This window comes from Musa acuminata, chromosome BXJ3-9 (assembly GCF_036884655.1).
Source record: "Musa acuminata AAA Group cultivar baxijiao chromosome BXJ3-9, Cavendish_Baxijiao_AAA, whole genome shotgun sequence".
Classification (NCBI taxonomy): Eukaryota; Viridiplantae; Streptophyta; class Magnoliopsida; order Zingiberales; family Musaceae; genus Musa; species Musa acuminata.
This window is the reverse complement of record NC_088357.1, coordinates 5,422,614-5,449,297: the sequence shown is the minus strand read 5'-3', so window position 1 is coordinate 5,449,297 and position 26,684 is coordinate 5,422,614. Positions and strand designations below refer to the sequence as shown.

Here is a 26,684-nt window from a genome sequence, read left to right as displayed (position 1 = left end):
ATCGGGAACACCAACCGAGAACCGAAGAAGACGAGGTCTCATGAACGCCGGCGAAGAATAGATCGTTGGCTGAATCCTCCTCCCCCTCCCCGCGTCCCCTTCGAGCGTCGAGGCGGCTGCCCCCCTCCGCCGCCGTCAGGTCTTCCGATTTTCCTATTCTTGTGACGATTTTATTCTTTTCTTATTGTATGTTATTGACGATGAAGATCGGATTGCTTTCTGGTGCCTTCTTCGATCGTGGGGTTGGATGCTTCTGGGTCCGTGATTAGGGTTTTTGTTTGCCCTCGTTGGATTATATTGGGGTTGGTTTTTTGGACGTTTCAAGGGTTTTCAATGTAGGTTTTGATCGATCGAATTTCGCCGAGGGGTTGCTTGTTTCCGTTGATTTTAACGATTTTGATTATTTCGGGGTTTGGTGCGGGAAAGGACTCGTTTACGTGGCGCGATTTGTTTTGTGTCTATTGCAGGTTGCTGGATCTTCGTCGATTGATTTGGGCATGATTTTGGTCGTCTAGGGATGAGGGAGTGTTGTGGCGATCCACATGCCGTGCGTGGATTGCCGGGAGGAACCGGTGAAGAAATTTCGGGGGGGAATCAAGATGGAGTGGTTGATGGTGAGGAGTTCGAGGGATTGCCGGCCCTTAAGGTGGGCGGCGCGTTCACAGATGGCAATGCTGGTGCAGGTGGTCAGGGATTGGAAAATGTGAGCGGTGGTTGCTCTCCTTGCGACGATTGTTGCTCTCTTTTGGTAGTCGTAAATGAGCATGAAGCATTGGTAAAGGAGACAAAGGAGGTGGAGGAAGATTCTGGAGGTTTTGTTGAATCTGGTAAAGAAAGTAATCATGTTGTTCCAGAACAAAGAGTTTCAGTTGGGAATTTAAAGACAATTGCAGCAGCAAATTCCATTGTTGAGGTCGGTGTGCTGGTAGATGCCAATGCTGGTGTAGGCAACCTGGAATTGGAAAATGCAAACTGTGGGTTTTCTTCTTGCAATGATAGGAGCTCTTCTTTGGACATTGGAAAGGAGCATGAAGTATTGGATAAGGAGATAAAAGAGATGGAGGATGATGCAGCAGAAGATTCCAAGGTTGAGATTGGCATGGTAAAGGCAATGAAGGAGATGGGGGAAGTCAATGGGAGCTTTGTTGATGCTGAGAAACGAAGCAATAATCTTGACCTAGAACAAGGAATCTCAGTTGAGAACCCAAAGGCGGTTGAATCTTGCTCTTCTCTTCCTGGGAAACCTGTGGGTTGTGTGTGTTGCAAAAGAAATTTGGTAGATGACAAATATGAAGATTTACTCCTCTCAAATATAGAGAGAATCGAGTGTAGTGCTTGCAAAGAAGACATCCTTTGCTCAAACAATGGCAATAGTGGAAGACTTGAGCCATTTAATTCACAAAATGATAAAGGGCTAGCTCCAAGTTGCATAGTAGGTCAGAAAGAGGGTGTCTGTGATGTGTCAGAGGAAAATTCTGTTTCCTCATGCATAGCCAGAGGACTAAGTGGAGTTTCACTTGATGAAGTCACATCGTGCTTCTCAGTGGAAGTATCATCCTTTCTGCAATCATCTGCCTTACATACCGCTGCACGGGATCACTCTTCGGACCTTCCGCTGGCAACAGATTGTGAGATAAAAGTCACTGATGCTTTCAACACAGCATCTACTTGCTGTAGCAATGTAAAAGTTTCTCGTGGACAGGTAAGCAATGGAGTAATTGGCACTTCAAAATCTGTTCCTTCTTTTGCTTCAAGGCGAACCAATCCAAAGCGTGCTGCTTCTTTAAGGAGCATTCAGACTGATGTGAGGTCCGATCACTTGACCAGAAACAGGAATAATATGAGGAAACATAATAAGGCCGCTGACTTAGGCACATTATTTTCAAACATCACAGACAAAAAAATTGAAGTCAGAAGGAAAAGAAGCTGCTTCCAAAGAATGACACGAAAATCTGTATGGGGAGGAACTAGCAGCTTAGTAACACATTTCATGGAAAATGATGAGCTTGCTGTATCTAGTTTTCATCTAGCACAGATTCAGAATACAAATTTAAAGATAAGTCAGAATTCTAGACCTAGAAGGAAGAAACAAATGTGTCATGGAGACAGAAATTTGATATCACCGAAAAGTGAATGTGCTTTTTTAACTCAAACTATGCACTTAAATGATCAAATATATTTGCAGTCGCAGATTCCTAATATGGTTGATTCACAGCATTCAATCGAAGCCAATAATGATGCCGTGCCTAACATGTGTCGCCCTTCTCATCTGGGCATTTCAAGTAAACGTGGTGAAGCTGATTGCAAACCACTGACAGATAATCTTGCTTCTAGTGAAAGGTTTCTTCGACGACATGGACAACAAGGTGAAAAGGATATGGAAAGTACTTTAACACAAGATGCATCTTTGGATAACATGCTAGGCGAATGTCCTGGGGTCTCATCACACTCTGGCTCTGAAACTTTGATGGAAACAACTGTTGACAAGCACTTGGTGGATCCAGAATCGTCGCCTGACTCTGATATCTATAATCCGGTTGTTGATGTTGGTGTTGCTCTTATAGAGTCTGGCACTTTTCAGGACAATGTTGTGAATCAGAGTGTGATTGTTCCTAAACTGACTGTTCTAAATGGCATGTGTGCTAAACTTTTAAATTCCTGTGACGCTATTGTAAGTCCTGAATCTGCTTCATCCTTGGAAGTGCAGCTGCAAACTGAGAATAAGGAAGAGAGTAAATTCTGTGAAGCCAGTGCAAAAGCATATGCCTCATCAGAAGAACATGACTTAATCAAGGAGAAGTTGCATGAGTTAGATATTCAGATCACAGATGTGGAACCTGTGAAGTATGTTAGGAAGAAGCGTAATGGCTTTAAGGAAAGAAGTCATATATGTTCAGATGCCATAAAAGAAGCTAAGGGAAAGGATTATAGAGGGAAGACCTATCCTGATAATACTACAAATGGAGTGGAAGAGTTGGGCTGCAGTGAAGGATCCAGGAAAGCTGATCTTGGTCTGGGAGTGTGGGTATTGACCAAGCAGGATACTGTCAATTTACAGCCAGAAGATGGTGGATTGTTGATCACTGATAAAGCTGATGCACACAAACTTTCTAGAAGCAGCAAAAAGAGAGTGGGTAAAAACAAATTAAGTTTAAAAGGTTCAACAAGAAGCCGAAGACCAAAATCCCATGGTAAAAAAAACTGCACTATACAAAGGTTAGGGAAGAGCAGAAAGAAGGAAAATAATCAGACACTTGATGTGGATTGGGAAGCATGTGGAAGCTTGAAGTTGCCTCCAGGGAGAGCTTGTAAGACAGCAGTAACTGAATTAAGTGAATGAACATTTATCTAATGCACGCATTTCCTTTTGGCCTCTTAGACAAGTTGTTGCAATGATAGGAATGCCTGCTTATTGCATTGTGTAGATGTAATTCTGGACATAGATTTTCTCAACCTCTTTATTGTACCCTTTAGGTAACAAATCGAAACCCAAGGAAGGTACTTGTGGATTGGAAGGTCAGTCCTTACCACAAAGGCGGGCATGGGTTCTTTGTGATGATTGCCACAAGTGGCGTTCTATACCAACTGAACTTGCAGATATTATTGGGGAAACCAACTGTAGATGGTAATGTTTCCAATAGCATTTTAATATATGTATTTCTCTAGAACCTAATGCTGCATCTTATGAATCAATTTCACAGAGATTATCATGAAATGGGATGTGTGGTATGATCAAGAAACATAAAGTGTACAATAAAGCTTTTGCTAATTAAATGTAACATCATTAACCAAGTTAAGATGTTCTATTTATTTGATTCTTGTAGGCTTACTTTTGTGATGAAATCTTTGGATCTTTGGTGTGTGTTTGGTTCTGATTTGTGTTCATACATTTCCGAAGCACTTTTAATCTAATTTGTTTTTACTATTTTTGAAGGACTTGTAAGGACAATACAGACAAGGCATTTGCTGATTGTTCGATACCACAAGAGAAGACAAACTCAGAGATCAATGCTGAATTGGAGATCTCAGATGCTTCATGTGATGAAGGTGTTCCTAAACCAAAATCTTCTGGATTTGCAAAGTCGAAGTTAGCTGGTAAAGGAAGTTTGAGCCTGATTGCTTTCATATCTTGTAATTATGCTCTTGGATCTGATGCAAAAAAATTTCTTTTGGTGCATGTCCTTGCTGTTATTTGCAGCCACCCAACCAGCTCCTTGGACACCTATCAAGTCCAACTTATATCTTCATCGCAATCGGAAAAGTCAAACAATTGATGAGGTCTGGGTGATATCAGCTGTTGTTTTTTTAATGTAGAACTGTGCTATTTACTATATGTTCATTGCTTGCCTACCTTTATGTTAATCTATCAAGAAAACTTATGTTAATCTATCTTCTTATGGAATGTTGCTGAGTTTTTATTTTTTGTGCATCAGCATGCATATTTTTGATCGATACCTAAATCCTGTTTTCAGCAAAGGGCAGCTTCAACTGCATGTTATCTTTACTCGTAGTCATGGATTAAACTCTCAATCTAGTACCGATACAAGTTGGTGGCTGGACTAGTACAGTGATGCATGAATACAAGTTGGTACCAGTGGGACCAGCGGAGAGTGAGTGAATGAGAATATGCAAGAGAGCGTTGAGAGAGAAAGAGAAGGATGAGAAGAAGCGAATGTGAAGTAGTAGAAAGAGAGATGTAGGTAGGTTAAATTAAAAATATAAAAGAACTTGTTAGTACCAATACCAAGTAGTAGGGTTACCACCTTGAGCTTTCTTGGTAGAAATGTGGGTGTGAAATGGAGCTTGAATGGATGACAATGTCAAATGAATTTTGGAGCCAACACCAGAATCGTTTTCTTTTCCCTTTTTCCTTAAGTGTCTGCTTTTGAAAACTATCCATTTTATATACTTCTCTAGGCTTCTTATGACTTCTTGTTGTCATGGCTAAATTTTTTATTTATTGTTGCTGTAACTAAGACATCTAAACTTGAGAACTTAATTGCTTTAAAAGAATGTAGAGAAACTAGTGAATTGTGGTTTATATAGTCTTTTGATGCTTTTAGGAAGTAATTAGAGTTTTGCTGTTGAATTCGGTGGATATACAAGGGTGGACGGATACTACACATGATTAGAACAGTGAGCTGTCAATCTTAGATCAGATTTGAGTGAGAATTAGAGGAATGCTTGAATTAGAGTTCGTACAAGTGAGATAATGAAAGGCAAAGTAAAAGAAAAAAAGACAGGATTGTTTATCACTTTATCTTATCTTATTTTTACATGGGAAATGTGTATATATAGAAGAGGATGAAGAGAGAAATCAATGAAGAAAATGGAAGTTTAGTAAGTTGATTTTACTGGAGATGTAGATTGTAGATTATATAGATATGTGGAGAAGTGAAAAAAAGCTGGGTAATTGAAGGTGAATAAATATAGATACAAAAAGTTTAATTTGTAATCTCTCCTAATATAAGACTTGTAATCTAAGATTTAACTTTGAAACTGAACAATCCGCAAATTTTGTGATTAATACAAAAAAAGGGGAAGGGTTTCTGTGTAACTCAGAAATTTGATCATGTATAGTTTCATTAGTTATGTGTTTGTACATGCTAGTTATATTTGATTTGATTTTTGGAATACTTGTTCATGTTGCAGCAGATTTTATTTATTTATTTGCAAATAATGTTAGTAATCAGGATACTTATTCTTTTCTTTGCTGCCTTGATAACCGGTATACTACAGCTGCTATGATTCTCAGTGTCTCCCACATTTGCTCATCTTTTATTTCCTCTTTTTGCTGTGTCACTCTGTAGTTGCATGATATGATCTTAGTTCTATGCTTTTAGATGCTTGTCCAGATTCTTTTTCTTTGTATTGACATTAGTTTCATTTGTTATTTTTTAATTTAGACCATGGTTTGCCACTGTAAGCCTCCATCAGATAGCTGTTTGGGTTGTGGAGATCAATGTTTGAATCGGATGCTTAACATAGAGTGTGGGAAAGGAACCTGTCCATGCGGGGAGCTTTGTTCGAACCAGCAGGTTCGTTTTTGCTCCTCAGTTACTTGCACATCAATTACCGCATCCGTCTCATAAGTAAATTTTTTTGGGAAGCAGTTTCAGAAGCGCAAATATGCCAAACTCAAGTGGATTCCTTGTGGGAAAAAAGGATTTGGCCTCCAGTCGCTTCAAGATGTATCTAGTGGGCAGTTTATTATTGAATATGTTGGAGAGGTAGGCATGAAATTTCTTTCCCCCATATCTTGATATTTCTTTTATGCCATTTTCACAATGGATTGGAAATTGTTTGTGCATGGGTTTTGTGAATTTATGTTTTATTGACTATCTTCCAAGAGTTCCATATTTGTTTTTGGTACCTTTGGTTGACATTATTCACTGCTGTGTTACTTTGCCAACTCAGGTGCTCGATTTAGGTACCTATGAAGCCCGTCAAAGATACTATGCTTCCAGAGGTCAGAAGCATTTTTACTTCATGACGCTGAATGGTGGTGAGGTTTGTTCTATTCATCTTACCTTATGCTTTAAATTCCATCAATATCCTCTCTTTAGTATGTTGCAATGTTTGGCAATGGAATACTATATTTTATTTTTGGGATGTAGACATTTATTTCATTATCTTGACAAGAATTGTGCATAATATGGCATTTTACAGAATTTTTTTTTTATGGTTGCTTGAAGTAAGTATAAATTGATTGTATGATGCATAATTTTTCATAGAAAATAAGAATTTCACTGGAGTTTTTTCTGGTTTTTGTATATTGGTTGGCCCAATTAGTATCCAAAGTTGATCTAAATATTTTGCTAAATGTTTGCCATGTAACCATTGTTAAATTACATGGTTCTCTAACTTCTCAAGAACGTATGTGGGTATTTGACCATGTACTCTACAGCTAGTGGGGTATACTAGAGCTCAATTTGATAGGAAAGAAGTTCCTGACCAGATCAAGGATTAAAATCTCGCTCCAATTCCAATACTTGTTGGCGGTGATTTAAAAGCGTTAGGCGCCAAAAGGTGCCAAGGTCCAAAAACGTCCGAGGCATTAGATGCTCGCCCGATCGAAGCGAGGCGCTAAATTATAAAAATATATAATATAATTAATAAATATTATTATTTAAATAAAAATATGATATTAAATTAAAAAAACTTACAAAATCACAATATCATATTAACAAAAAATCTCAAAATTCAAAACAATAACAATAATTTCAAATAAATAAAAATTAGCAGTATTAAAATCAAAATAATATATTATTAATCTAATAAATAAATAAAAAATGTTATTAGTATATAGTTAACAGTATATTGTTGATATACTATTAATAATATACTATCGAGTCGATGTGAGAAGAGGTAGCAGCGAGCAACGGCAGCTGGAGCGGGAGAGGCGAGCGGCGACGGCGGCAACGGGAGCAAGAGCAGCGAGCGACGACAGTGGCAGTGGCAACGGTAGCAGCGAGTAGCGGGAGTGGGAGCGAGAGTGACAAGCGGTGATAGTGGCAACGATAGCGACGAGCAACGACAACGACAACGGGAGCGGCGAGCGATGATAGTGGCAGCGGTAGCAGCGAGCAGCGGCAGCGACGAGCAGGGTTAGGTTTGGGAAGTCGCGAGAGGAAGGTTGATATTGGTGCTTTAGTTGGTTCGATTAAACCAACTAAAGCACCGGAGACCGAACCGAACCTAAAGCACTGGTTCGTTCGCTTGGTTTAACTTGGGCGCTCGCCCGAAGCGCCCGACGCCTAGGCTCGGGCCAGCGCCCAGGCAGCGCCTCTTTGAAGCGCACCACCTGGAAATGAAGCGAGGCGCTCGGGCCTCATCTCACCCGAGCGCCTAGGCGAGCGCCTAGTGAAATCACTGCTTGTTGGCCGGATTGACATGAGTCAATGGCAATGCTTTGTATGAGTCAGGTACCAATTAGTACCAACCCAGACTTTAGATAGATAAATACGTACTGATAGGAGTAGGAAGCATTGTAGATTTGTAGGTGAGGAGTGATGACGTGGACGAGGCGGCGATGGTAGGACGTGGACAAGGAGGCATCAATAATGTTGACATGATAGAGGCGTCAATGTGGATGAGAAGGCATAAGCACAGGTGATGGACGAAGAGAGGAAGAAGAGGAAGAGATGGCAGAGGAGGAGGATGAAAAGAAGTGGCAAAGGAGGAGAGAGAAAAGTAAATTAAGGAAAAGATTGTTGTCAACAACCAACCATCAATAGACTACAAACAAGGAGGCGACAGCAAATGCAGACAAGGAGGCATCAATAATTTTGACATGATAGAGGCGACAATGTCGATCAGAAGGCATAGGCAGAGGTGATGGAGGACGAGAAGAGGAAGAGGAAGAGGAAGAGATGGCAGAGGAGGAGGATGAAAAGAGGTGTCAAGGAGGAGAGAGAAGTTAATTAAGGAAAAGATTGCTGTCAACAACCAACCATCAATAGACTACAAACATAGAAAAGAACACAGGCCCATGCTAGAAAGATCATATACCAATTTCAAGTAGTATGCGCATTGCCTGGTACAGCTTGGTACCTGTGAGTTTTTGGCTCAATAAGCCCATTACAATGAGCTTACTCGGTGGGAAGCTTTGTTTTAGACTGTATCAGGCAAAATTACATCGTTTGTGTATTGTAAAATATCGGTCTGTTTCCACTGGCATGACTGAAATTAAAATCCTTGGATGACATATTGTTGCACTGGTTGTACTGCTGGGTATAGGTTGTATGTACAAGTCCAATGAAATAATGGAACAGGAACCAATTTGTAGGCTTGTACCAGGTTGGCTTGAAGTGGACTATGATACACCTAAGATACAAGTAGGTGCTAGTCCAAATAGTACCAATATGGACTAGTAGCATTCTGTACAGGCCAATATTCTGTTTCATAGTAGCCATTTGAATACCTGATCCCCAACCTAGTCCATGCTTTTTGCTGGTCACTTTATCAACATAAACTATCTGTAGACACTGGTCTAGGACTTGGCCAAGTGCACTTGACCTATCTAATAGACTCTGCCAAATTAACATGCTCTAGGATTAATACTTGGTATATATTAGAAGAAATATACACTTGTGATTTGCTATCATTGGACCACCTAGCCACCAAAGCCACTTGATGTGATTATACATTTATATAGTGGGATTTATTTGCTTTGAAGGCAATATAATTTGTTCCATGTACAGCTTTTATATTTGAATTATGATGTATCATGATTGTCTTCTTGGCATCTTAAGCTATCTGATATTGTTTATATTAAGATATTGTGCTCATGATATGTTATTATAGCTCTACATGATGCATATAGTCATGATACATATCATAAATGCCAAGGACTGGTATGACACTGGAATTTCTGCCTGGCTGTAATAGTCAACCCAGCCTTTGGAGAACAAACATCAATATGAAGTCTTTGCAGACACAAGGCCTGTCCCATTACATTTCCCTTCTTGGTCATGAAATTTTCAGTGAGTGAAGCATTGGATAACGTAAAGCTAGTTAAAGGAAAAAACTTTTTGAAGACGGTGCCCACGAGATTCAGGATAATGTCCAGTCTCATGATACATGACATCTCTTTTCTCTGTCATGACACTTATTCCTTTAAGAGGCTAAGAGCTAATTTCTGCCTTCTCTGTGTCCTCTATCATTATTTTCTATTTGACAGTAGAAAAGAATGTTGCAACAATGACAGTAGATGATGAACAAAATCATGATGGCGAATGTCATATGCAATACTAGTGACTCTGTGATCATTCTGAGGTTTTCTCATCTTCCCGCAACTTCTCTATTCTTCTCCCCTTTATGTGGTTCTCTCCTGGACAAATTGATTGGAGTTGGCCTAAGTTGACCAGCTTTGGGTGAGCCTGATCGGTTTTGGTTGGTTCATGCTAATTCTGATCAATTTCTAGTGATGAAGTATGGAAGTTAGCTAAAATTGTGCTGATTTTTTGGCCGTGGCAGATGTTGCTTTGAATTGGGCTAACCGTTGGCTGATGCATGAACTATATCTATAACAATTAAGTTTTTCTTTTCATTGCAATATATCAAATCAAGCTATCCACTAGCCCAATAGCTTGTGTATTATGTGTTAAGAACATAACAAAGTGGCAGGAAGAGCCAAGGGTTTTTGTTGGAGTAAATCTTAAAAATATTAGGATATGTTTGGTGTTCAAATGTCTGATAATTTTGTTGCTGCCATGAGACTCTTTTGTAAGAATATGAAGCTACGGAAGGAATATAAAGGTTATAGAAAGAAAAATGAGAGATCAGGGCTAGAGGTCATATAATCTTAGTAAATAACTGTTTTGTATATGACCTATAAATCCAAAACTTCTTAACAAGGCTAGTTGTCATTCTATATATTCATTTAAAAATTACTAATACATATTTGATGTATGAGGGACAGGGCAGGAGGGGTCTCATTCAAATGCTTTGGCTTTAAACTGGCTTTTTTTGTCCTACACTAATTGGTAATATCAAGTGCTTACTTTTCAGCATAGTCCTACCTTTAGGTAGGTACTAATTCAGTCAAAGTGGTTTTTTGTAGGATGGGTATTTAGGAATGCCATATTTACTCTTTATAGGTATATTTAAAACTTTGTTCATGTATCATGGTTGTCAACAAACAATGATTTGTGGGCTGAACGTAGGAGATAGAAATTTTGGAGACCTGCCATTTAAAACCATGATTACCATTGTTTTGAAATTTTAGAAATTTTGAATTTACTAAACTATTTCCCGTGCACAAAGGAGGAAGAAATCACCAGAAACCTCTTAGCAAGACACTTGTCTGTCAATTGAAGCTTTAATTCTGCATGTTTGCTTCTTAATTTTGTTATATAACTACTGTTGTTTCAACTGGATTCAGGTAATAGATGCATGTGCAAAAGGAAACCTAGGTCGTTTTATCAATCATAGTTGTGATCCTAATTGTCGCACTGAAAAGGTAATTTTTGTTTGTAATTTCATTTTACCACAAGTTATCAAACATGAATGTGCTATATTTATTGTTTTATCTGGGACTCAGTTGTATTTTTCAGTAATTATTTGCATGTTGATATTCATATGCTCTTACATCTTTCTGTTTATGTAGATTTGCAAGTTAGGTCTTTATTTTTTGTTACATGTTTAACTTGGCTGTTAAATCCACCCTTGATGTGGCAGAAGTGCCTCAAATTCGTAGATAACTTGTTGAACTTCCTCAGATTGATAACATTATGTGTCTTTCTACTAATTTCCTTTTTCCGCAATGATTTTTTTGTACCTTTTGTGAAAGATGTGACTTATTAAACTTTTACATGTTCAATTTGGGATGATCATATTTAGTACATTTAACCCATTTACCTTACATAGTGATTCTTGATTCTTATAAGAGTAGCCCATTATGGAGTCATTGCAAAAAGAGACAATACGGAGTCATTATATTTTCCATCAAATAAGTGATGTTCCTTCATCTTATATGTGGAAGTGGAACTAAATTTATTTTTTACATAAATTAATGCACAATGCCAATTTCATCAGTTTGCAATAGCATTATATTTACCTTTTAGACTTTTCAACTTATAACTTTACTGTGAATATCATCATATTCTTGTCTTTCTTGAGGAGTATTCTTTCCAATTGTAATACCCTCTTAGATTTCACAAATATCCTGTCATCTTTTGCTTCGAATCTTCTAGGGGCCTTTAGTCATGGTAAAAGATAAGGGTACCCACTTTAATATCACTTGATGCAATCACGAGTAGAATAAATATTACAAAGGGTGAAGGTGTGGAAAGTCAAGGAGGAAGAGAAAGGTTAGAAATGGGATAAAATATCGAAGGTGAAAAGGGAAAACCAAGCCACCCATCCTTAGAACTCAAAATTTTCATTAATTAAAAGGTTTTTAACATGGCATGTGATGCATGCATGCTTGTGAATCCTATTCTCATGGAGTTGAGCGACAATCATTGTGCAGTTGTAATATATCATAGGATAGTAACTAGACATTTAAATTTTAAAGGGTTACAAGTCATTTGAGAGGGGATTGGATGTTGGAGGAGCAAATCTCAAAATGGACAAGAGAAGAGGTGATGTAGATAGACAGAAAAATAGAGAGAGCAAGAGAGGAGTGAGATTAGAGAGGAGAGTAAGAGACTAGTAGAGAGAAGATATAAATTTTTATTCAAATTAAAGTGTTTAATCCATTGATAAGCTTCACTGTTTATAGGGGTTTAGGAGCCTTAGTACAATCAATGAAGGCAATCATTACCAAGAGCAACCTTCGAGATATCCTTTGACTTCTAGGAAACTTGTATGTATTTTGGAAATCCAAGATGTGATTTCTAGGAGACCTAAATAACTTTTAAAAAATTGCCGTAGCAGTTGAGAATAAAAAGAGTGCACTTAATACAAAAGTAGAGTCCCAAGGTTAACCTAGAAAGTTTAAAAGATTCTTCATTTTTTCACACTTAAGTTTCTACGCCGGCAATTGATGACTTTTGTTAATTTCTTCGCCTAGAATAAACTCTTCTAAAAATATTTTCTAAACCTAGATGGTTCTCCATCATTCTCCACCAGTGCAAAAGAACTCAACCTCAAAGATTGGTCTGCAAGGTAGTAATCTAATAAGTTTGGTGCAAAGTCACGAAGTTCCTCTAAAGTAATCTAAGTGACATCGAAAGCTAGATGATCACATTACTTGACAAGAAAGTGCTGAGTGATACTAGTAGTAGATGTAACAAGGCGGCGATCAAGAATGAACTATACATCATCCATGTGTTGTGAAAGAGTTGGTGCTTTGAGAGGATTGTCACCTGCAGGAACACTGTTAAACAGAGAAAGAGGCTCAAGAGCTCTCTATCAAAATTTTTTACATTGAAAATTGGACTAATATTTAAATCGAAAGACAAATCGAGCATATATGCTAGTTTTTGGATAATGGGAAAAGGACCATTGTCTCGGACATGTAACTTTTTGAATGAGTTTTTCGGATCTCTCAAGGTGAATGCGAACTAAGATATAATTTTAAGTTGTAAGTTGAAACTCTTTGACTCCTATGATGTGCATTAGCAGCAAGCTTGTAACTTTCATTACTTAAAAGTAATTTTAAGTAATTTTTCATCGAATCTTATCATGCAGATGATGGATATATTGAGCGAAGTAGTGGACTGGTTTTTGCTACTAGGGGTTGAAGCCATAATGAAACTCAAAGTTTGATAGTAAATTCGTAAGTAAACACCTTATAGAAAAAACTACGAAAACTTATACTTGTATTAAGATAAAAAATTCTATAGGAAAAAGAAATACATATTATAATCGATTGATTTGCTCCTTTCCTCTTTCCCATCCATAATCTTCAATATCATGTCATATCAAGCCTGATCTGTTGTTTTATTTTGTCACATCTATCCCAGTCAAATGTGGTGCTTGTTTTGGCATGGCAATGAGCTGATTAATTACCAAAATTTGTATATTTAATGCCTTACCAAAAATGAAGATGACATTAGAATTCTAAGCTAGCTAAAATATGCCTATTACTTATTTAATTACCCTCTAAAAAAATAGTAAGAATCTTTAAAAAGTGCTAATATAAATTAACTCTAGAAGTATATAGTAAATAAAAAATTGTCTCAAATTAAACCCTTTGACATATCCACAAAAATAAATCCAAAGATCATAAAAAATGAACAAAACTAAAGTCCTGACACTTCTATACTGGACTTAAATCTAATTACGCTCAATTTGTATTTGGGCTCAAATTGATCATCATCCTAGGTGAAGTAAATCTGTAAGAGAATTATAGAGACTATATATATATTTTGAAATGTTCTACTTCAAATATTTCTAATATGCAATATATATTTTTTTAGAAAAGAATCTAACAATGCAACTCTAGTATGCAATATATTTTATCTGCATGCATGAATAAGGGTTTTTTTATTCTATAAAATGTGCTTAAATGTCTTCCCTAAAGCATTAGGAGAAGGCAAATTCCTGGTGGTTTAGCAGTACATTATATTGTTCAATTCAATGGGAACCAAGTGGCTTCTTAGATTTTACTATTCATACATATGTCCTGCTTATCAGAATTTTAGATAAAAGATCATAGCTATCAGATGGAGAAGCTTTCAACTAGAATGAGATTGGAGCCATCAGACTTAGAGTGTGGTGCTGTCAAGTGTCGATCACTGATGATGGCTTCTCCTCCACATTCTTCTTTAACCATGTATGCTGTATCATATTTGGAATCCCCAGAAGAAACTAGCTGGGAAATTTATGTTAGCATGTTGCTTAACTTATATCTTGGTGAGATTATATTAGTTCCATTGTTTTTCCCTTGTATTATTGGTTATCTGGACAATGGTTAAAGATATTTTGCTTACATAAACAAAAATGATATTTTATTTTGTATGCTTATTATTTTTAATTCTTGCCTTTATTTTCTTATTTCCTTTTATTTGTGGAAACAGTGGATGGTAAACGGAGAAGTTTGTATTGGACTATTTGCAATAAGAGATATCAAAAAGGTATTCATCTAGATTTGCTTGTTACATGTGCTGCTCCAGTTGGATGTTCATAATATTTGATGTTTTAGTATTTCCTCCCTCATTCTTCAATTTTCCTGTTTAGTAATTTTGCTGCTATTACATTAGTGAGGGAATGGATCAAGTAACCATCAATTGTTGTCCAAGTTCTTGTTAGGATGTGGCAAGTATCATTAGGTATGGGTTTTGAATCACTGCACACAGAAGTGGCACAAAGTAAGACCAAAGCATCAACAAGGATCGACTTCTTTGGGTTGCAACATTTCAAGGTATCCGTATAAAGATTAAAATGTAAGCCACACACAGAAAAGTATCACAAAATAAGGCCAAGGTATCTGTATAATCAACTTATGTAGATTGCAACATGGACTATAATGTGGTTAAAGTGTAAGCCCCTCATAAGGGTATCAAATTCTGGGTTCCAATATTGTAGGAGTAATATGGGAAGAGAATTATCAATGTGTGGATTTCATAGCAAATGAATTATGAGCAGAATGCTCAACAAAACTATCACGCGTGATGAACAAGCTTATTAATGTCAGAAAGATAAACAGATTGTCACTTGAGGAACACTTATTAGTTATTACAGAGGAGGTAATTGAACTCCAAATTGCACAGACCATGGATGGGCAGCACCTTGGTTGCACATGATGCCTTTTTGGATGTGAAATACATTGTTAAAACTCTTAGAAACGCAATCATCCCTTTCACCTTCTTCCTAATTATTTATTATGATAGGTTTCATACAATTACTCTTCCGTGTACCTATCGCTGCATTTCTTCCACAAGCATGTACGTCAGTGTGTCACCTTGATTCCAAGGAACTCAATAAGTTACAGAACCTGTTCCTGGACTCATTACAAATTCACTCTACATATGTTTTAGGTTTTCTATGGTACAATGCACAATTTGAGATTAAACAAAAGGAATATTCCAAACACCAATTTTAGCCATTTTGTATATAAGAAAGTACTTGCGTGTTCTACAGTTGGCAAATTTAATTGTACTACCAGCTCCTCTTATGAACTTTCATTTCTTTTGTGCCAATGCTAGATGCTACAAACTAAACATATTGTGCAAATGAATCAATTTATATATTCGTAAGCTACTGTTGAATCATTTGATGGATGTATGACACATTATATCCTTCTGCAATTTAAAACTGACACTTTGCAGAATAGCAATTCAACATGCTGCCTCTGAGCAAATATACAGACACATAATATGTTGGATGACACATTATATCCTTCTGAAATTTAAAACTGACACTAAACAGAATATCAATTTGCCATACTGCCTGAGCAAATATATTGGCACACAAATTGATGGATGCATGACATGTTATCCTTTAACAATTTAAAACTAACACTATGCAGAATAGCAATTTGACATTACTGCCCGAGCAATTATATGGGCACAATTATTCTATGGACCAAAGCAAAGATTTCATTACTGGTCAGATTGTCAAGTACCAATCAATATTTCTAGGTGCAGCCAGTGTTGTTAAATGGCCCCCGGGCTCACCTAGGCACTTGGGTGAGGCGAGGCCAGGCTCGAGCGCCTCGTACGATGCTCGTGGGACGTGCTTTAGTGAAGTGCCACATGGGCGTTTGCCTCAGCCCAGGCATCGGGCGCCTCGGGTGAGTGCCTGGTTAAATGTGAACTAGATTGTCAATTGGTTCAATTGAACTAAGCGTTAGTTGGTTCAATTGAACCAATTAAGCACAATAAACAAACCCTTCCCCCATACGACCCATGCACGCATAGTAAAACCCTAACTATTGTTGTCGCCCTCGACGTCACCTCTGCTCTGCTGTCATTGCCTCCGTGCACAGCTCTCTCCTCCGTTAACGGATACCTTTGACGCTTCCTTTGCCATTGACGGACAAGTCTGAAGTTCTTGCCGCTGCAACTCTCTTGCGTAGTTCCCTTCGCCACCGCTGCTTTCGTGTGCAACACACATTGCTGTCGAGGGACAAGTCTACAGCTTCCTCCTCCACCAGTGGATACATATGAAGCTTCCTCCGCCCTCGACATCGTTGTCGTCTGCAGCTTTCTCCGTTGTCGTTGTCGTTGCCCGAAGATTCCTCTATCTACTACTGCCCTCTCATTCCCCACCTTCCATCGTCGGTGACCCCTCTTCTCACTATTGCTCAATGTTAGAACTGTCAACCCTATTACTCCTTTAAAATTGATATTAATCCTTACAACTGTTAACCCTTCTTAGAACTACTAATCCTTATCAGTAATTTAAAAAGCGCCAAGCGTCAAAAGGCACTAAGGTCCAAAAACGTCCAAGGCTCTAGGCGCTCGCTCGAGCGAAGCGAGACGTTAAAATATAAAAATATATAATATAATTAATAAATATAATTATTTAAAATTTTAAATAAAAATATGCTATTAAATTAAGAAAATCTAAGATACAAAATCACAATGTCACATTAACAAAAAGTTTCAAAATTTAAAATAATATATTATTAATCTAATAAATACAAATACTATTATTAGTATACTGTTAATAGTATACAGAAAGAGAAGAAGGAAGAGGAGTGCAAGGGGGTGCTAACTGAGAAAAGAGGAAGCGACAGAGGGAGCGGCGACAGCGGCAACGGGAGCGGCGACAGCGTCAACGAGCAGCGACAGCGGCGACAGCGTCAACGAGCAGCGACAGCGGCGAGCAGCGAGAGCGGCAGCGGCAACGAGCAGGGTTAGGGTTGGGCAGCGACAGCTGATATCGATGCTTTAGTTGGTTCGTTTGAACCGACTAAAGCACCGGAGACCGAACCAGACCTAAAACGCTGGTTCGATCGCCTGGTTTAACCCAGGCGCTTGCCCGAAGCGCCTAGCGCCTGGGCTCGGGCGAGCGCCCATGCGACGCCTCTTTGAAGTGCGTCGCTTGGAAGTGAAGCGAGGCGCTCGGGCCTCGCCTGAGCACCTTTTTAAATCACTGATCCTTATTTAGCATTGTTAATCGTTATTTAGAAATGTTATTAATCCCTATTTAGCATTGCTAATCTCTATTTATTTAGAATTATTATTAGAGTTTCAGGAATAATGACAAGTCTATAAAGTAATTCAGAAGATTGGTTAAAAAAAACTCGAGAAAGAATCTTGGTTGAAAATACAATTATCTGAAGGATGATGATGATTGAATTTGATGTAATACTTTATCTTTTTTGTTAAAGTTTAATATTTTTAAGTTTTTTAACATTTTTGTTATATGGACAATGTGACTTAGTACTCTATATCTTTTTAATCTAATGTTGTATTTTTTTTTATAATTATATTATATATTTTTATATTTTAATATTCTAGAGCGTCTCACTACGCTCAGGTAGGCGCCTGGGCGAGGCGCTAGCATCTCGGGCATTTGGGGACTTTGGCGCCTGACACTTTTAAAAACACTAGGTGCAGCCAAGTACCAATGTCGAAACATATAACTCAGTATGAATATTCGTAGTCATTTATTATTATTATTTTCAATCATATTGGGCGATACAAGTTAGCATACAAGTGTTGTACCAGTCTGATGGGTTATTGAAATCGTATTTGACCTGTGTACTTAACACCTGTACTTCTATAGAATCATTTGGTGATGATGTTTTCGAAAGCTGACTAGTGGAAGCGGCTTCTTACCCAATGTTTGTAATACCATTTGGCACAATTTGATATGAGTGGTATTTAACAGTTCGATAGTCTATATGCACATGGAACAAGGTGAACTGGGTGGTTTACTCTTGATATTAGGAAGACTGCCTGACATGGTCTTGCACTGCTCAATATAGATGTTTTTTCGCTGGGTGTATTACTTGGTCTAGGACTTGTATCGAACGGTAATTATTTTTTTTCAGTCTTCAGACTTTTTCCTAAACTCTCAGTAGGTACTGATGTACCAACACACAACATGTTGGTATTGTTCGGATTCATACAGGTCTGAGCAAAGATTTGTATTTGTTTGGTATTCGAAATTTAAACCCGTGTTCTTACCATAAACTAGGAGTTAAAAATAGCACTCGGAGTTTGTGCATATATCTGGATATCCAAATTACATGAAAGGGCATGACTACACCTTTTTTTTGTATATGATGCGTAAGCTTAGTATCAATACTTAATAAGCTAGTGAGTTACTAGCATGAGAGTAGAGGTGCCCAATGGTCCTTCAACTGTGCATGAAGTCAATCTAATCACTCTGATATGTGATGGCATTTGTTCATTTGAGTTACTTGACATATCATGACATTTGGTTGCACACATTCTAGTATGGCCTAGCAACATATGTATTTTCTAGGCCCTAATCATCAAAGACACTGCAAGATGCCTTTTTAATTTAAATTGCCAGTGTCCATTTTTGAAGCATATATAACATTGTATCTGACCCAAACAGTTGGAACGATATGTCTTGTTAACTTTGCACCTTGGAAATTTTTTCTGATATTAGCGTGTGATTGAGTTGCACCTGTAACAGTAATGGTTGCATTGTTGTTTTACTATCTTTTCTTAAAATATAATAGTTTTTGATAGCTTGGATAGGCCTTATTTGTAGGATTATCTTATATTTATTGTGGTCTGATGTTTGTTTTCTTTCCCAGGGTGAAGAACTAACTTTTGACTACAATTATGTTCGCGTGTTTGGTGCTGCTGCCAAAAAGTGTGTTTGTGGCTCTTCTGTATGCCGAGGCTATATTGGTAGTGATCCGTTGGATGCTGAGGTAATTGTGCAAGATGATTCAGACGATGAAATTCTTGAACCTATGATGGCCCATGAAGAAAATGAGAAGGCACTAGATATAGATGTGTCGCTCTCTTATGCTAATGATGTGGTTGAGAAAGATTCTGATTCTTCTATTAAAAATAAAGTTCAATTAGATGACTCCCCCCTTATAATCTCGGAGACTGAAGCTCATCAACAGTCATGGGACACTATATGCAAGTCATCTTATGATGTTACTCCATTGAGCATTACTTCTAATGGTCTGGACAAAGACACTATTTCCAGATCCATATCTGAGATCCAATTATCCGAAGACCATTCACGAAACTTGGATGATGTACACAACAAAGAAACCTCAACGGTACAACCTTCCCTTACTGTAATTGACCCCATTTCTGGGACTGCTCTAAAAAGCATCTTGGCATCTAACATCATTGATGAGCAGCAAAGTGTATCAAAACCTTACCTTGCAAAATCATCCCCTTCAAATCATATTATAAGGAAGAGCAAGTTGAGTGCAAAAGCTAAGCCGGCCCAGAAAGCCAAAAAATCACACTGGCGATCTGGTAATGCACAATTTGCGGGAGGTAACAACTTATTACTTCATCCAACGGTTGTTTTATGGAATGACCTGTACATGGTATGTCAGTTAACAGGGTCCTGTTTTTGTAGTTGAAAATGAATTGAATGAGTTGTTAGACGCGGATGGTGGCATTAGCAAGAGGAAGGTAATAATTACTTTTCTTTTACTGGAGTATACCTTTTTCTTGATCTCAAATTCTTTGGCTATATTGAACCTTTAGTTGTAGTATATCAACTGTTTTCTGTTATGGGTTTGGAGAAGTTGTGCTCTGATGGTAAAACTAGGATTTGATAATTATGTGCACTGTGATAACTTTGCTTTGATTGTAGCCGCTACTTGTGACACATCCATTCTCATCTATTCTTCTTGTTATTCTTTCTGCTAGATAGAGCATTAAGTTCTATTATCCTGTCCAATGATCTGTATATACATCTCTTCATAATGTATTCCTGTAAACAGAAGTTAGTATATTATCATGTAATTTGTTTCAAGGCCTCACTGAAGCTATTGTTAGTTCTGGAATGATGTTTTATTTGTTGAACAATTGTACTTGGATCTAGCATGACCAGTTGACATGCCTCAAGGAACACTTCTCTTCAAAGTTTCCTATGTAGTTACCCTGCTGGTGGAGTTTCTTAGACTTATTACTTTTTTGCAGACAGATACAGCTTCTTGGCCTGGCATGTTATACCAGATGTTTACTTATTGATGTTAAATAGCATTTCTTTGTTCATTTTGTTGAACACATGGACTTACTAAGCAGTAAATCATGCAATGCTAATTTAAGCACTGAATATCTTGGGACTTACTATGCCCTATTACCCATCGAGTTTTCCCAAGAATGCCTCTATAAATGATTTCATTATTTATATTATCTAACTGTGACCTTTTATTACCATTGATTCATTATTTATATGCTTTATCTTTGCATGGATGTTTTTTTCTTAATATTTGTCATCTTTAAATAGGATGCTACAAAGGGCTATTTGAAGCTTCTGTTTGTGACTGCAGCAGAAGGTGATAATGCTGGTGGTGCATCTCAAAGGTAGTATTTGTTCTACTTATATGATCGATAATGTTATATCTTATGACGGAATATCCTAACTGCTTGTGTATATTGTTTAGTATACGAGACCTTTCCTTGATTCTTGATGCACTTCTAAAGACAAAATCTCGGACAGTTTTGATGGATATAATAAACAAAAATGGTATGTTGTACTTTCATTGTGCATCTTATAACTTCTCTGACAGTGCTAATTACATTTCTTGTATAAGAAAATCATGAGCTTTCTCTGGTTTCACAGGACTGCAGATGTTGCACAATATAATGAAGCAAAACCGGAGTAAATTTAATAGAATTCCTATAATCCGGAAGCTTCTCAAGGTTAGCAAGTTTATTTCTGTTTATTGTGTCTTAGCCTTCCTATAAGGTTGTAGATAGCTCATTCTGGCTGCTAAATTGAGATATAACATTTACCAATCTAGTGTCTGATGACTTCATGCAGTCTGTTTTGAAATTTATCTTTGATGCCATATCAGGGACAGTTTAGATATCTGGACTTTATATATTTGTTCACTAATCATAAGCATTGATCCTTCTGACTAATTGAATCAATATTTGTTGCTATAACATGCTTATCTTCATTTCTAAGTAACCTTCTTTTCATACAGGTGTTGGAGTTTCTTGCTTTAAAAGGAATCCTTACCCCAGAGCACATAAATAAAGGTCCTCCATGTAGTGGAATGGAGAGGTTAGAAGCAACGTTGGTTAGAATATCTTTGCTTTATGTTGGTTAACCGTATATATAGTGTTGGAAAGCTTCTGCATATTTGAACTTGTTGTGGTGTCTTCCTTTGTTTAACTAGTTAAAATAGTGAATTTCAAGTTTCTGGAGTAGATGTTGACTCTTATTCTCTAATAGTTGACTATGCACAATAATTTGCACAACTAAGAGATTGTACCTGAAAAATTACTTAATGGTTAAAATAATCAGGTGAAACTTCTATTTTGTTTGTGTTCAGTTATGCTCTTGCCTTAGCAGTGTATCAAGAGTTCCGTGTGTATGACCTGTAAATCTTTCTTCGTGATAAAATATGGATTGTCTTGGTAGTTATTGGTCATTCATAAGTACTTTCAGTACTTATTAATTAAGAAATAATCTAGTCATGCAATATTGCCTACCTACATTTAATTAAGAAATAATATAGTCAGTATGTTCAAGTTTGTGCATCCAATATTGCCCACTTACATTTACTTAAGAAATAATCTAGTCATGCAACCTCAGCATGTCATTTTGATTATAGTTCATGTTCTAATGTTACATCATATTAGTTTCATTTTTTTCACTCTTAATTTGCACAGCTAATTTTCTTGGCCTTGAACAATCTTGTATTAAGTGTTGCTGATTGGATCTTTTTTTTTTCAGCAAGAATGTTGCTGAAATAGTAAATCTTGAAACTAGAACTTCTAAAAGATTGAATTTTCTTTCTTGAATTTACACCATACCTGTTTTTGTGCGCTCAAAATATCTAACCTGGAGTGGATCTGGTTACTTGGTTTCTGCAAGCTCTTTGAAGTAGTGCTTTCTTTTTCCTTAAGATAATGCTCTATTGATGGATGTCTTTTTTTGTTGAATTAACATATCCTCTTTTGATTGCTCTTGCTCATAATGGTTTTTTATCTGTTGTGATTATTTGTATTATCTTTTAAGAGAAGTGCGGATACACTATTCCATCTGATCTTTTTTTATATTTTTTAATAATGCAAATTAAATATGTTCATTCTAGATTGTTCAAACCATATGTAATTAATCGAACTTCATTTCTCGGTGCAGCTTGAAAGATTCATTGTTGAGTTTGACCAGGCATAATGACATTCAGGTAAATGGTGGTATAGTAATTACTAAAATTTTTCCTAATGTTACTTGATTGCTATTTGTTATGCTTCTGGTTAGTTCCATCTTCATGTCTTTTTGAAGTTATGTTAATAATCACAATCTTTAATCAGTTAAAGTTGCATGGTTTTCTCATAGGTCTTGTCTAATTCATGCTGTCTGGTTCAGATTGTGTCTGAGAGAGAAATAAATATGTATAAAGTAACAATAGTTTATGCAAGCTGTCCATCTTTACCAATTTTAGTTGTAAACGTATATCAGATGATCTTCACTTTGACCAGAATTTCATGTACATTTTATTTTCATTTATAGCTTACTACCCATTATTTTTCATGTTTTCATTTCTTTGTTTTAAATTAATAGATAATAATAAAACCAGCGACCATGATACCATATCACGATTTCCTTGGAGTTATTTTGTTGTGAAAGATATCACAACTTTCAGATTGTTTGGCTTATTACATCATGGGTTAGACCAAATTTGCTATCCATAAAGAAACAGATTATTGGTGGGCAACAAACTGCAGAATTATTATTCCTTGTACAAAGGAAAAGGAACTAAAAAGTAGTGATTCTTGAAAAGGGGGTTTTATAAGAAAAATAAGGTACAGCAGTACTTAATTGATGGTAGCATTAACTTAATTGAAATTGCACCCTGGTGGAGTTTAAAATCGACATTACTACTTCAGATAGTTACAGCAGGAACGACTGTGAAATAATTTTGGTCCTAGTAAAGGAAGGTGTAAAAAGAAAATTGTGTAACACAGTTATTTCAATATAGCAAAATGGTATATCAATGGTGCTAGCGGTAAATGAATTGAAACTGCCAATGAAATAAAATAATAAATCAATTAGTATTTCTATAGGTAGCAATAGTAGAATGGCAATTTTAACTTGGGACCTATAGATGTATTATTACTTTCACTTTTATGATCTGTTCAAAAGTAACGCATTGTTTAGCCAAACTACTTTGGATTCTATTTTGAGTGGAATTCTGGGAAAGCCCTAGGTACTTCTGTAGATTCTTGACTTATCTTACAGTTAAAAAATTGTTCGTTTTAAATCTTGCGTGTTAGTTTGAGTTATTAATTGATTGACTTTGCATAATTCTCAACGGTGATACTAAAGACTTGTGCTTATGACATGCAATATCTTCTAGAAATCTTATAATTGACTTGTTAAGAATTTTCATAAGTATGACTATTCCTATGGCTGAGCTGAAACTCTCATCCAAAAGTACTGCAAAGTCTGACTATTCTTGTCATAACTCTGAGTTGAATGTTATTACATTGGCCATTATATATCCATTCTGAACATTCAATATTTAGTCATTTCAATAATTTGTCCATGCTTTGGCCATTGTTTGTGTTATTTATGAGTATGCAGTGTTAGAGGATCTGTTATACAATTGTTATCAAGAATATACAGCGTTTAACAACTAACCCTATTCATCTGGTTTTGGATTCTTAATATATTAATTATAGTTATCAGCTACGGATTTATCCGTGTTATTTATGAGGATGCACTGATAGTTTGTTCTGTGTCGAGTAGTTTGTTCATTTTTAGTCTATTGATAATTTATGTGCCTAGCAATATTGTGCATAAACAGGTTCATCAAATTGCTCGAAGTTTCAGAGATAAGTGGATTCCTCGCACAATTAAACGAGTTGAACCATCAGATCGAGATGAATTTCAATTAGATTCACAGCGACCTTATCCTTGTTGGTTTCAATCATCTCCGTTTAACCACCACCTTGATCAAGGAGCAAGAGACAGTGATGCCATTGTTTGTGTTAGTGAACCCATGGAGCAGGTAACATATTCAGGTGTAGTTGATATGCCTGGAGAAACATGTTCACTTTCGTCAACATTGATTGATAATAATACAACAACTAGAGCAAGAACTCGCAAGCGCAAGAGTCGGTGGGATCAGCCATTAGAGTACAATGGTCCCGACCAGCAACATTTGTGGTCAAGTCAAGACCAAGCCACAGAAGCTGGCTCAAAGCTTTTCAAAGCTTCATTTTCAGAATTAGAGCTTGGCTCTAGGACTGAAGCTCAGAAGCGGAACCTTGATAGGCCGAATGAGGATGGTTGTTCTCTTAACGGAGTTGCTGGTATGAAGAACTTTCTGCAACAGAACATGGATGATGAGGCACCTCCTGGATTTGAGTCATCACAGAAGTTACATCAGCTTACTTCTGAAACTCTAGTCCCTAGAGGTGAAGTGGTTGTGGGTTATCTTCAAGAGAGGTACCTCTCACACTTGGGTGTGTCATATGGGATTCCTCTGGCCTTTGTCCAGAAGCTTGGAACCTCTGAGTTAAAGGGAGACACCAACAGACACCAATTTTGGCAAGTTGCACCAAGCATGCCCTTCCATCCATTTCCACCCTTACCTTCATATCCTCGAGGAAAACCAAATCCTTTAACTCTTACATCGGATTCTTCTAAGAATAGCACAGTAGACCAGGGTTTGAATGCAACACAAGTGTGCAAGCTAGATGATGGGGACTCTCAGGCAACAGATGTGCCTGTTCCATCTACAATAGGAGGAAGACCAGCAAGTCACTTAGAAGCACCATCTAGGGACCTGCAGATTTCAGAAAGAACAAGTTGGTCTTCAAACAGCTACGGGAGGAGGTTATTTCGGACGCACAGATGGAACAACCAGAAATTTAGGAGACGTTGGTCACCTTGGCCCCAAGAAGGCAATGATCATGGATTTAGAGGTACCGTAAGACACAGAGATAGTGGCAGAAATTTCAGAGATGAGAGGAGATACTGGCCTCGATGGCCCCAGGAGGACAGCGGTGTTAGCTCCAAGCAAATGTGAGGCATGGTGGTGGAAATTGCAGATGGAAATTCAAGTGTAGGTGTAGGAAATGTGAGGGATGGTGGTGGTTCCACTCCGATGGTGTAAGAGATGATGATGTTAGCTGTAGCTTTATTCAACAGCTAAACCATAATTGATGTCTTCATTTAATTGAAAAGAATCAAAAGAAAAAAAAAAGGGGGTAGAAGCAGCAAAAAGGCGCTTCTCTATGTAGTTGTAATTCTTTTACAAACTAAGTTCATCAGTTGAAGTTTGCTATTTATCTATTCTTTGGCCAACTTTCTAACTCAGTCATTGAATGCAGTTTTTTTGCCTTCAGATATCTACTGAAAGAACTTGTATCTCGTTCTGATGTGATCATTAATCAAGTGCTGATGGTAGAACTTGTGCTGTAACATACGAAATTAAGGTACTCATTTCAAAACATCTCAATGCGGCTGCACATTTGCATTCAGCTCCATCTTGGTTTCAAATTCAGGATATTGTATGGAAGCAATAAAGGTGTTGCAAATTACTTACTGTAAGAACCGAGGTGTTAATTGTTTGATCTTTTCATGCTTTCTTCGGAGTTGTTGGGTTTTTGCTACATATAAAAGCTGATTTGGTTTCAAGCTCGCTGGTTTGATTTTTCTGAAGTATTTTGAGTCATTGTTTCTGAGAAGATATCCTAGTGGTTATAATGCAGTTTGAATCTGCAAACCAATAATTCCAATCGTGGATCTATTTGCATTTCTAAATAAATCCGAGCTTGAATAAAACGTTGTCATGCATTGTTATTGTGCTACATGGAGAAATTAGTCTCTCACCACACAGCCATGCTTTATTCTGGATTTATGTAGGTCTGTGTCCAAGCTTCATGTCTTTCCATCAGAAACATGAAGCTTCGTCGTTATATTATTTCAGATGTTGTGCTATTTTGGCATCCCTCACAACCCTATGCTAGTCTAAATTGCTATGTTACATATATATGTTTTCACCGGATCAAAGCCTTGTTGGAGCTGCTACTTGTCTAATTTGGATATGTTTGACAACAAAATAGCAGAAGAAGATGGTAGTCACAAGTCCATGTAATGGCATTTCAGATTGTTGTGTCAGATTACTAGTTAAGAGGGAAGTC

General features: G+C 37.2%; 1 protein-coding gene across 2 annotated transcripts; it reads left to right on the top strand.

The window, feature by feature from the left end:
• On the top strand, positions 1-25,833 carry LOC135649299 (uncharacterized). 2 transcript variants are annotated; one of them, XM_065167516.1, is made up of 19 exons: positions 1-139; positions 468-3,308; positions 3,475-3,625; positions 3,935-4,095; positions 4,199-4,278; positions 5,907-6,038; positions 6,114-6,230; positions 6,418-6,510; positions 10,886-10,963; positions 14,469-14,525; positions 19,133-19,615; positions 19,700-19,841; positions 19,927-19,982; positions 20,806-20,882; positions 20,963-21,045; positions 21,142-21,221; positions 21,509-21,588; positions 22,672-22,717; positions 24,341-25,833. In XM_065167516.1, the coding sequence occupies exons 2-19, from the start codon at positions 518-520 to the stop codon at positions 25,565-25,567; spliced, it is 5,934 nt and encodes a 1,977-aa protein (XP_065023588.1). In that variant the 5' UTR covers positions 1-139; positions 468-517; the 3' UTR covers positions 25,568-25,833. The 2 variants fall into 2 exon arrangements, with proteins under 2 accessions (XP_065023588.1, XP_065023587.1); XM_065167515.1 differs by having other exon boundaries at positions 19,133-19,841.
• The last annotated feature ends 851 nt before the right edge of the window (positions 25,834-26,684 follow it).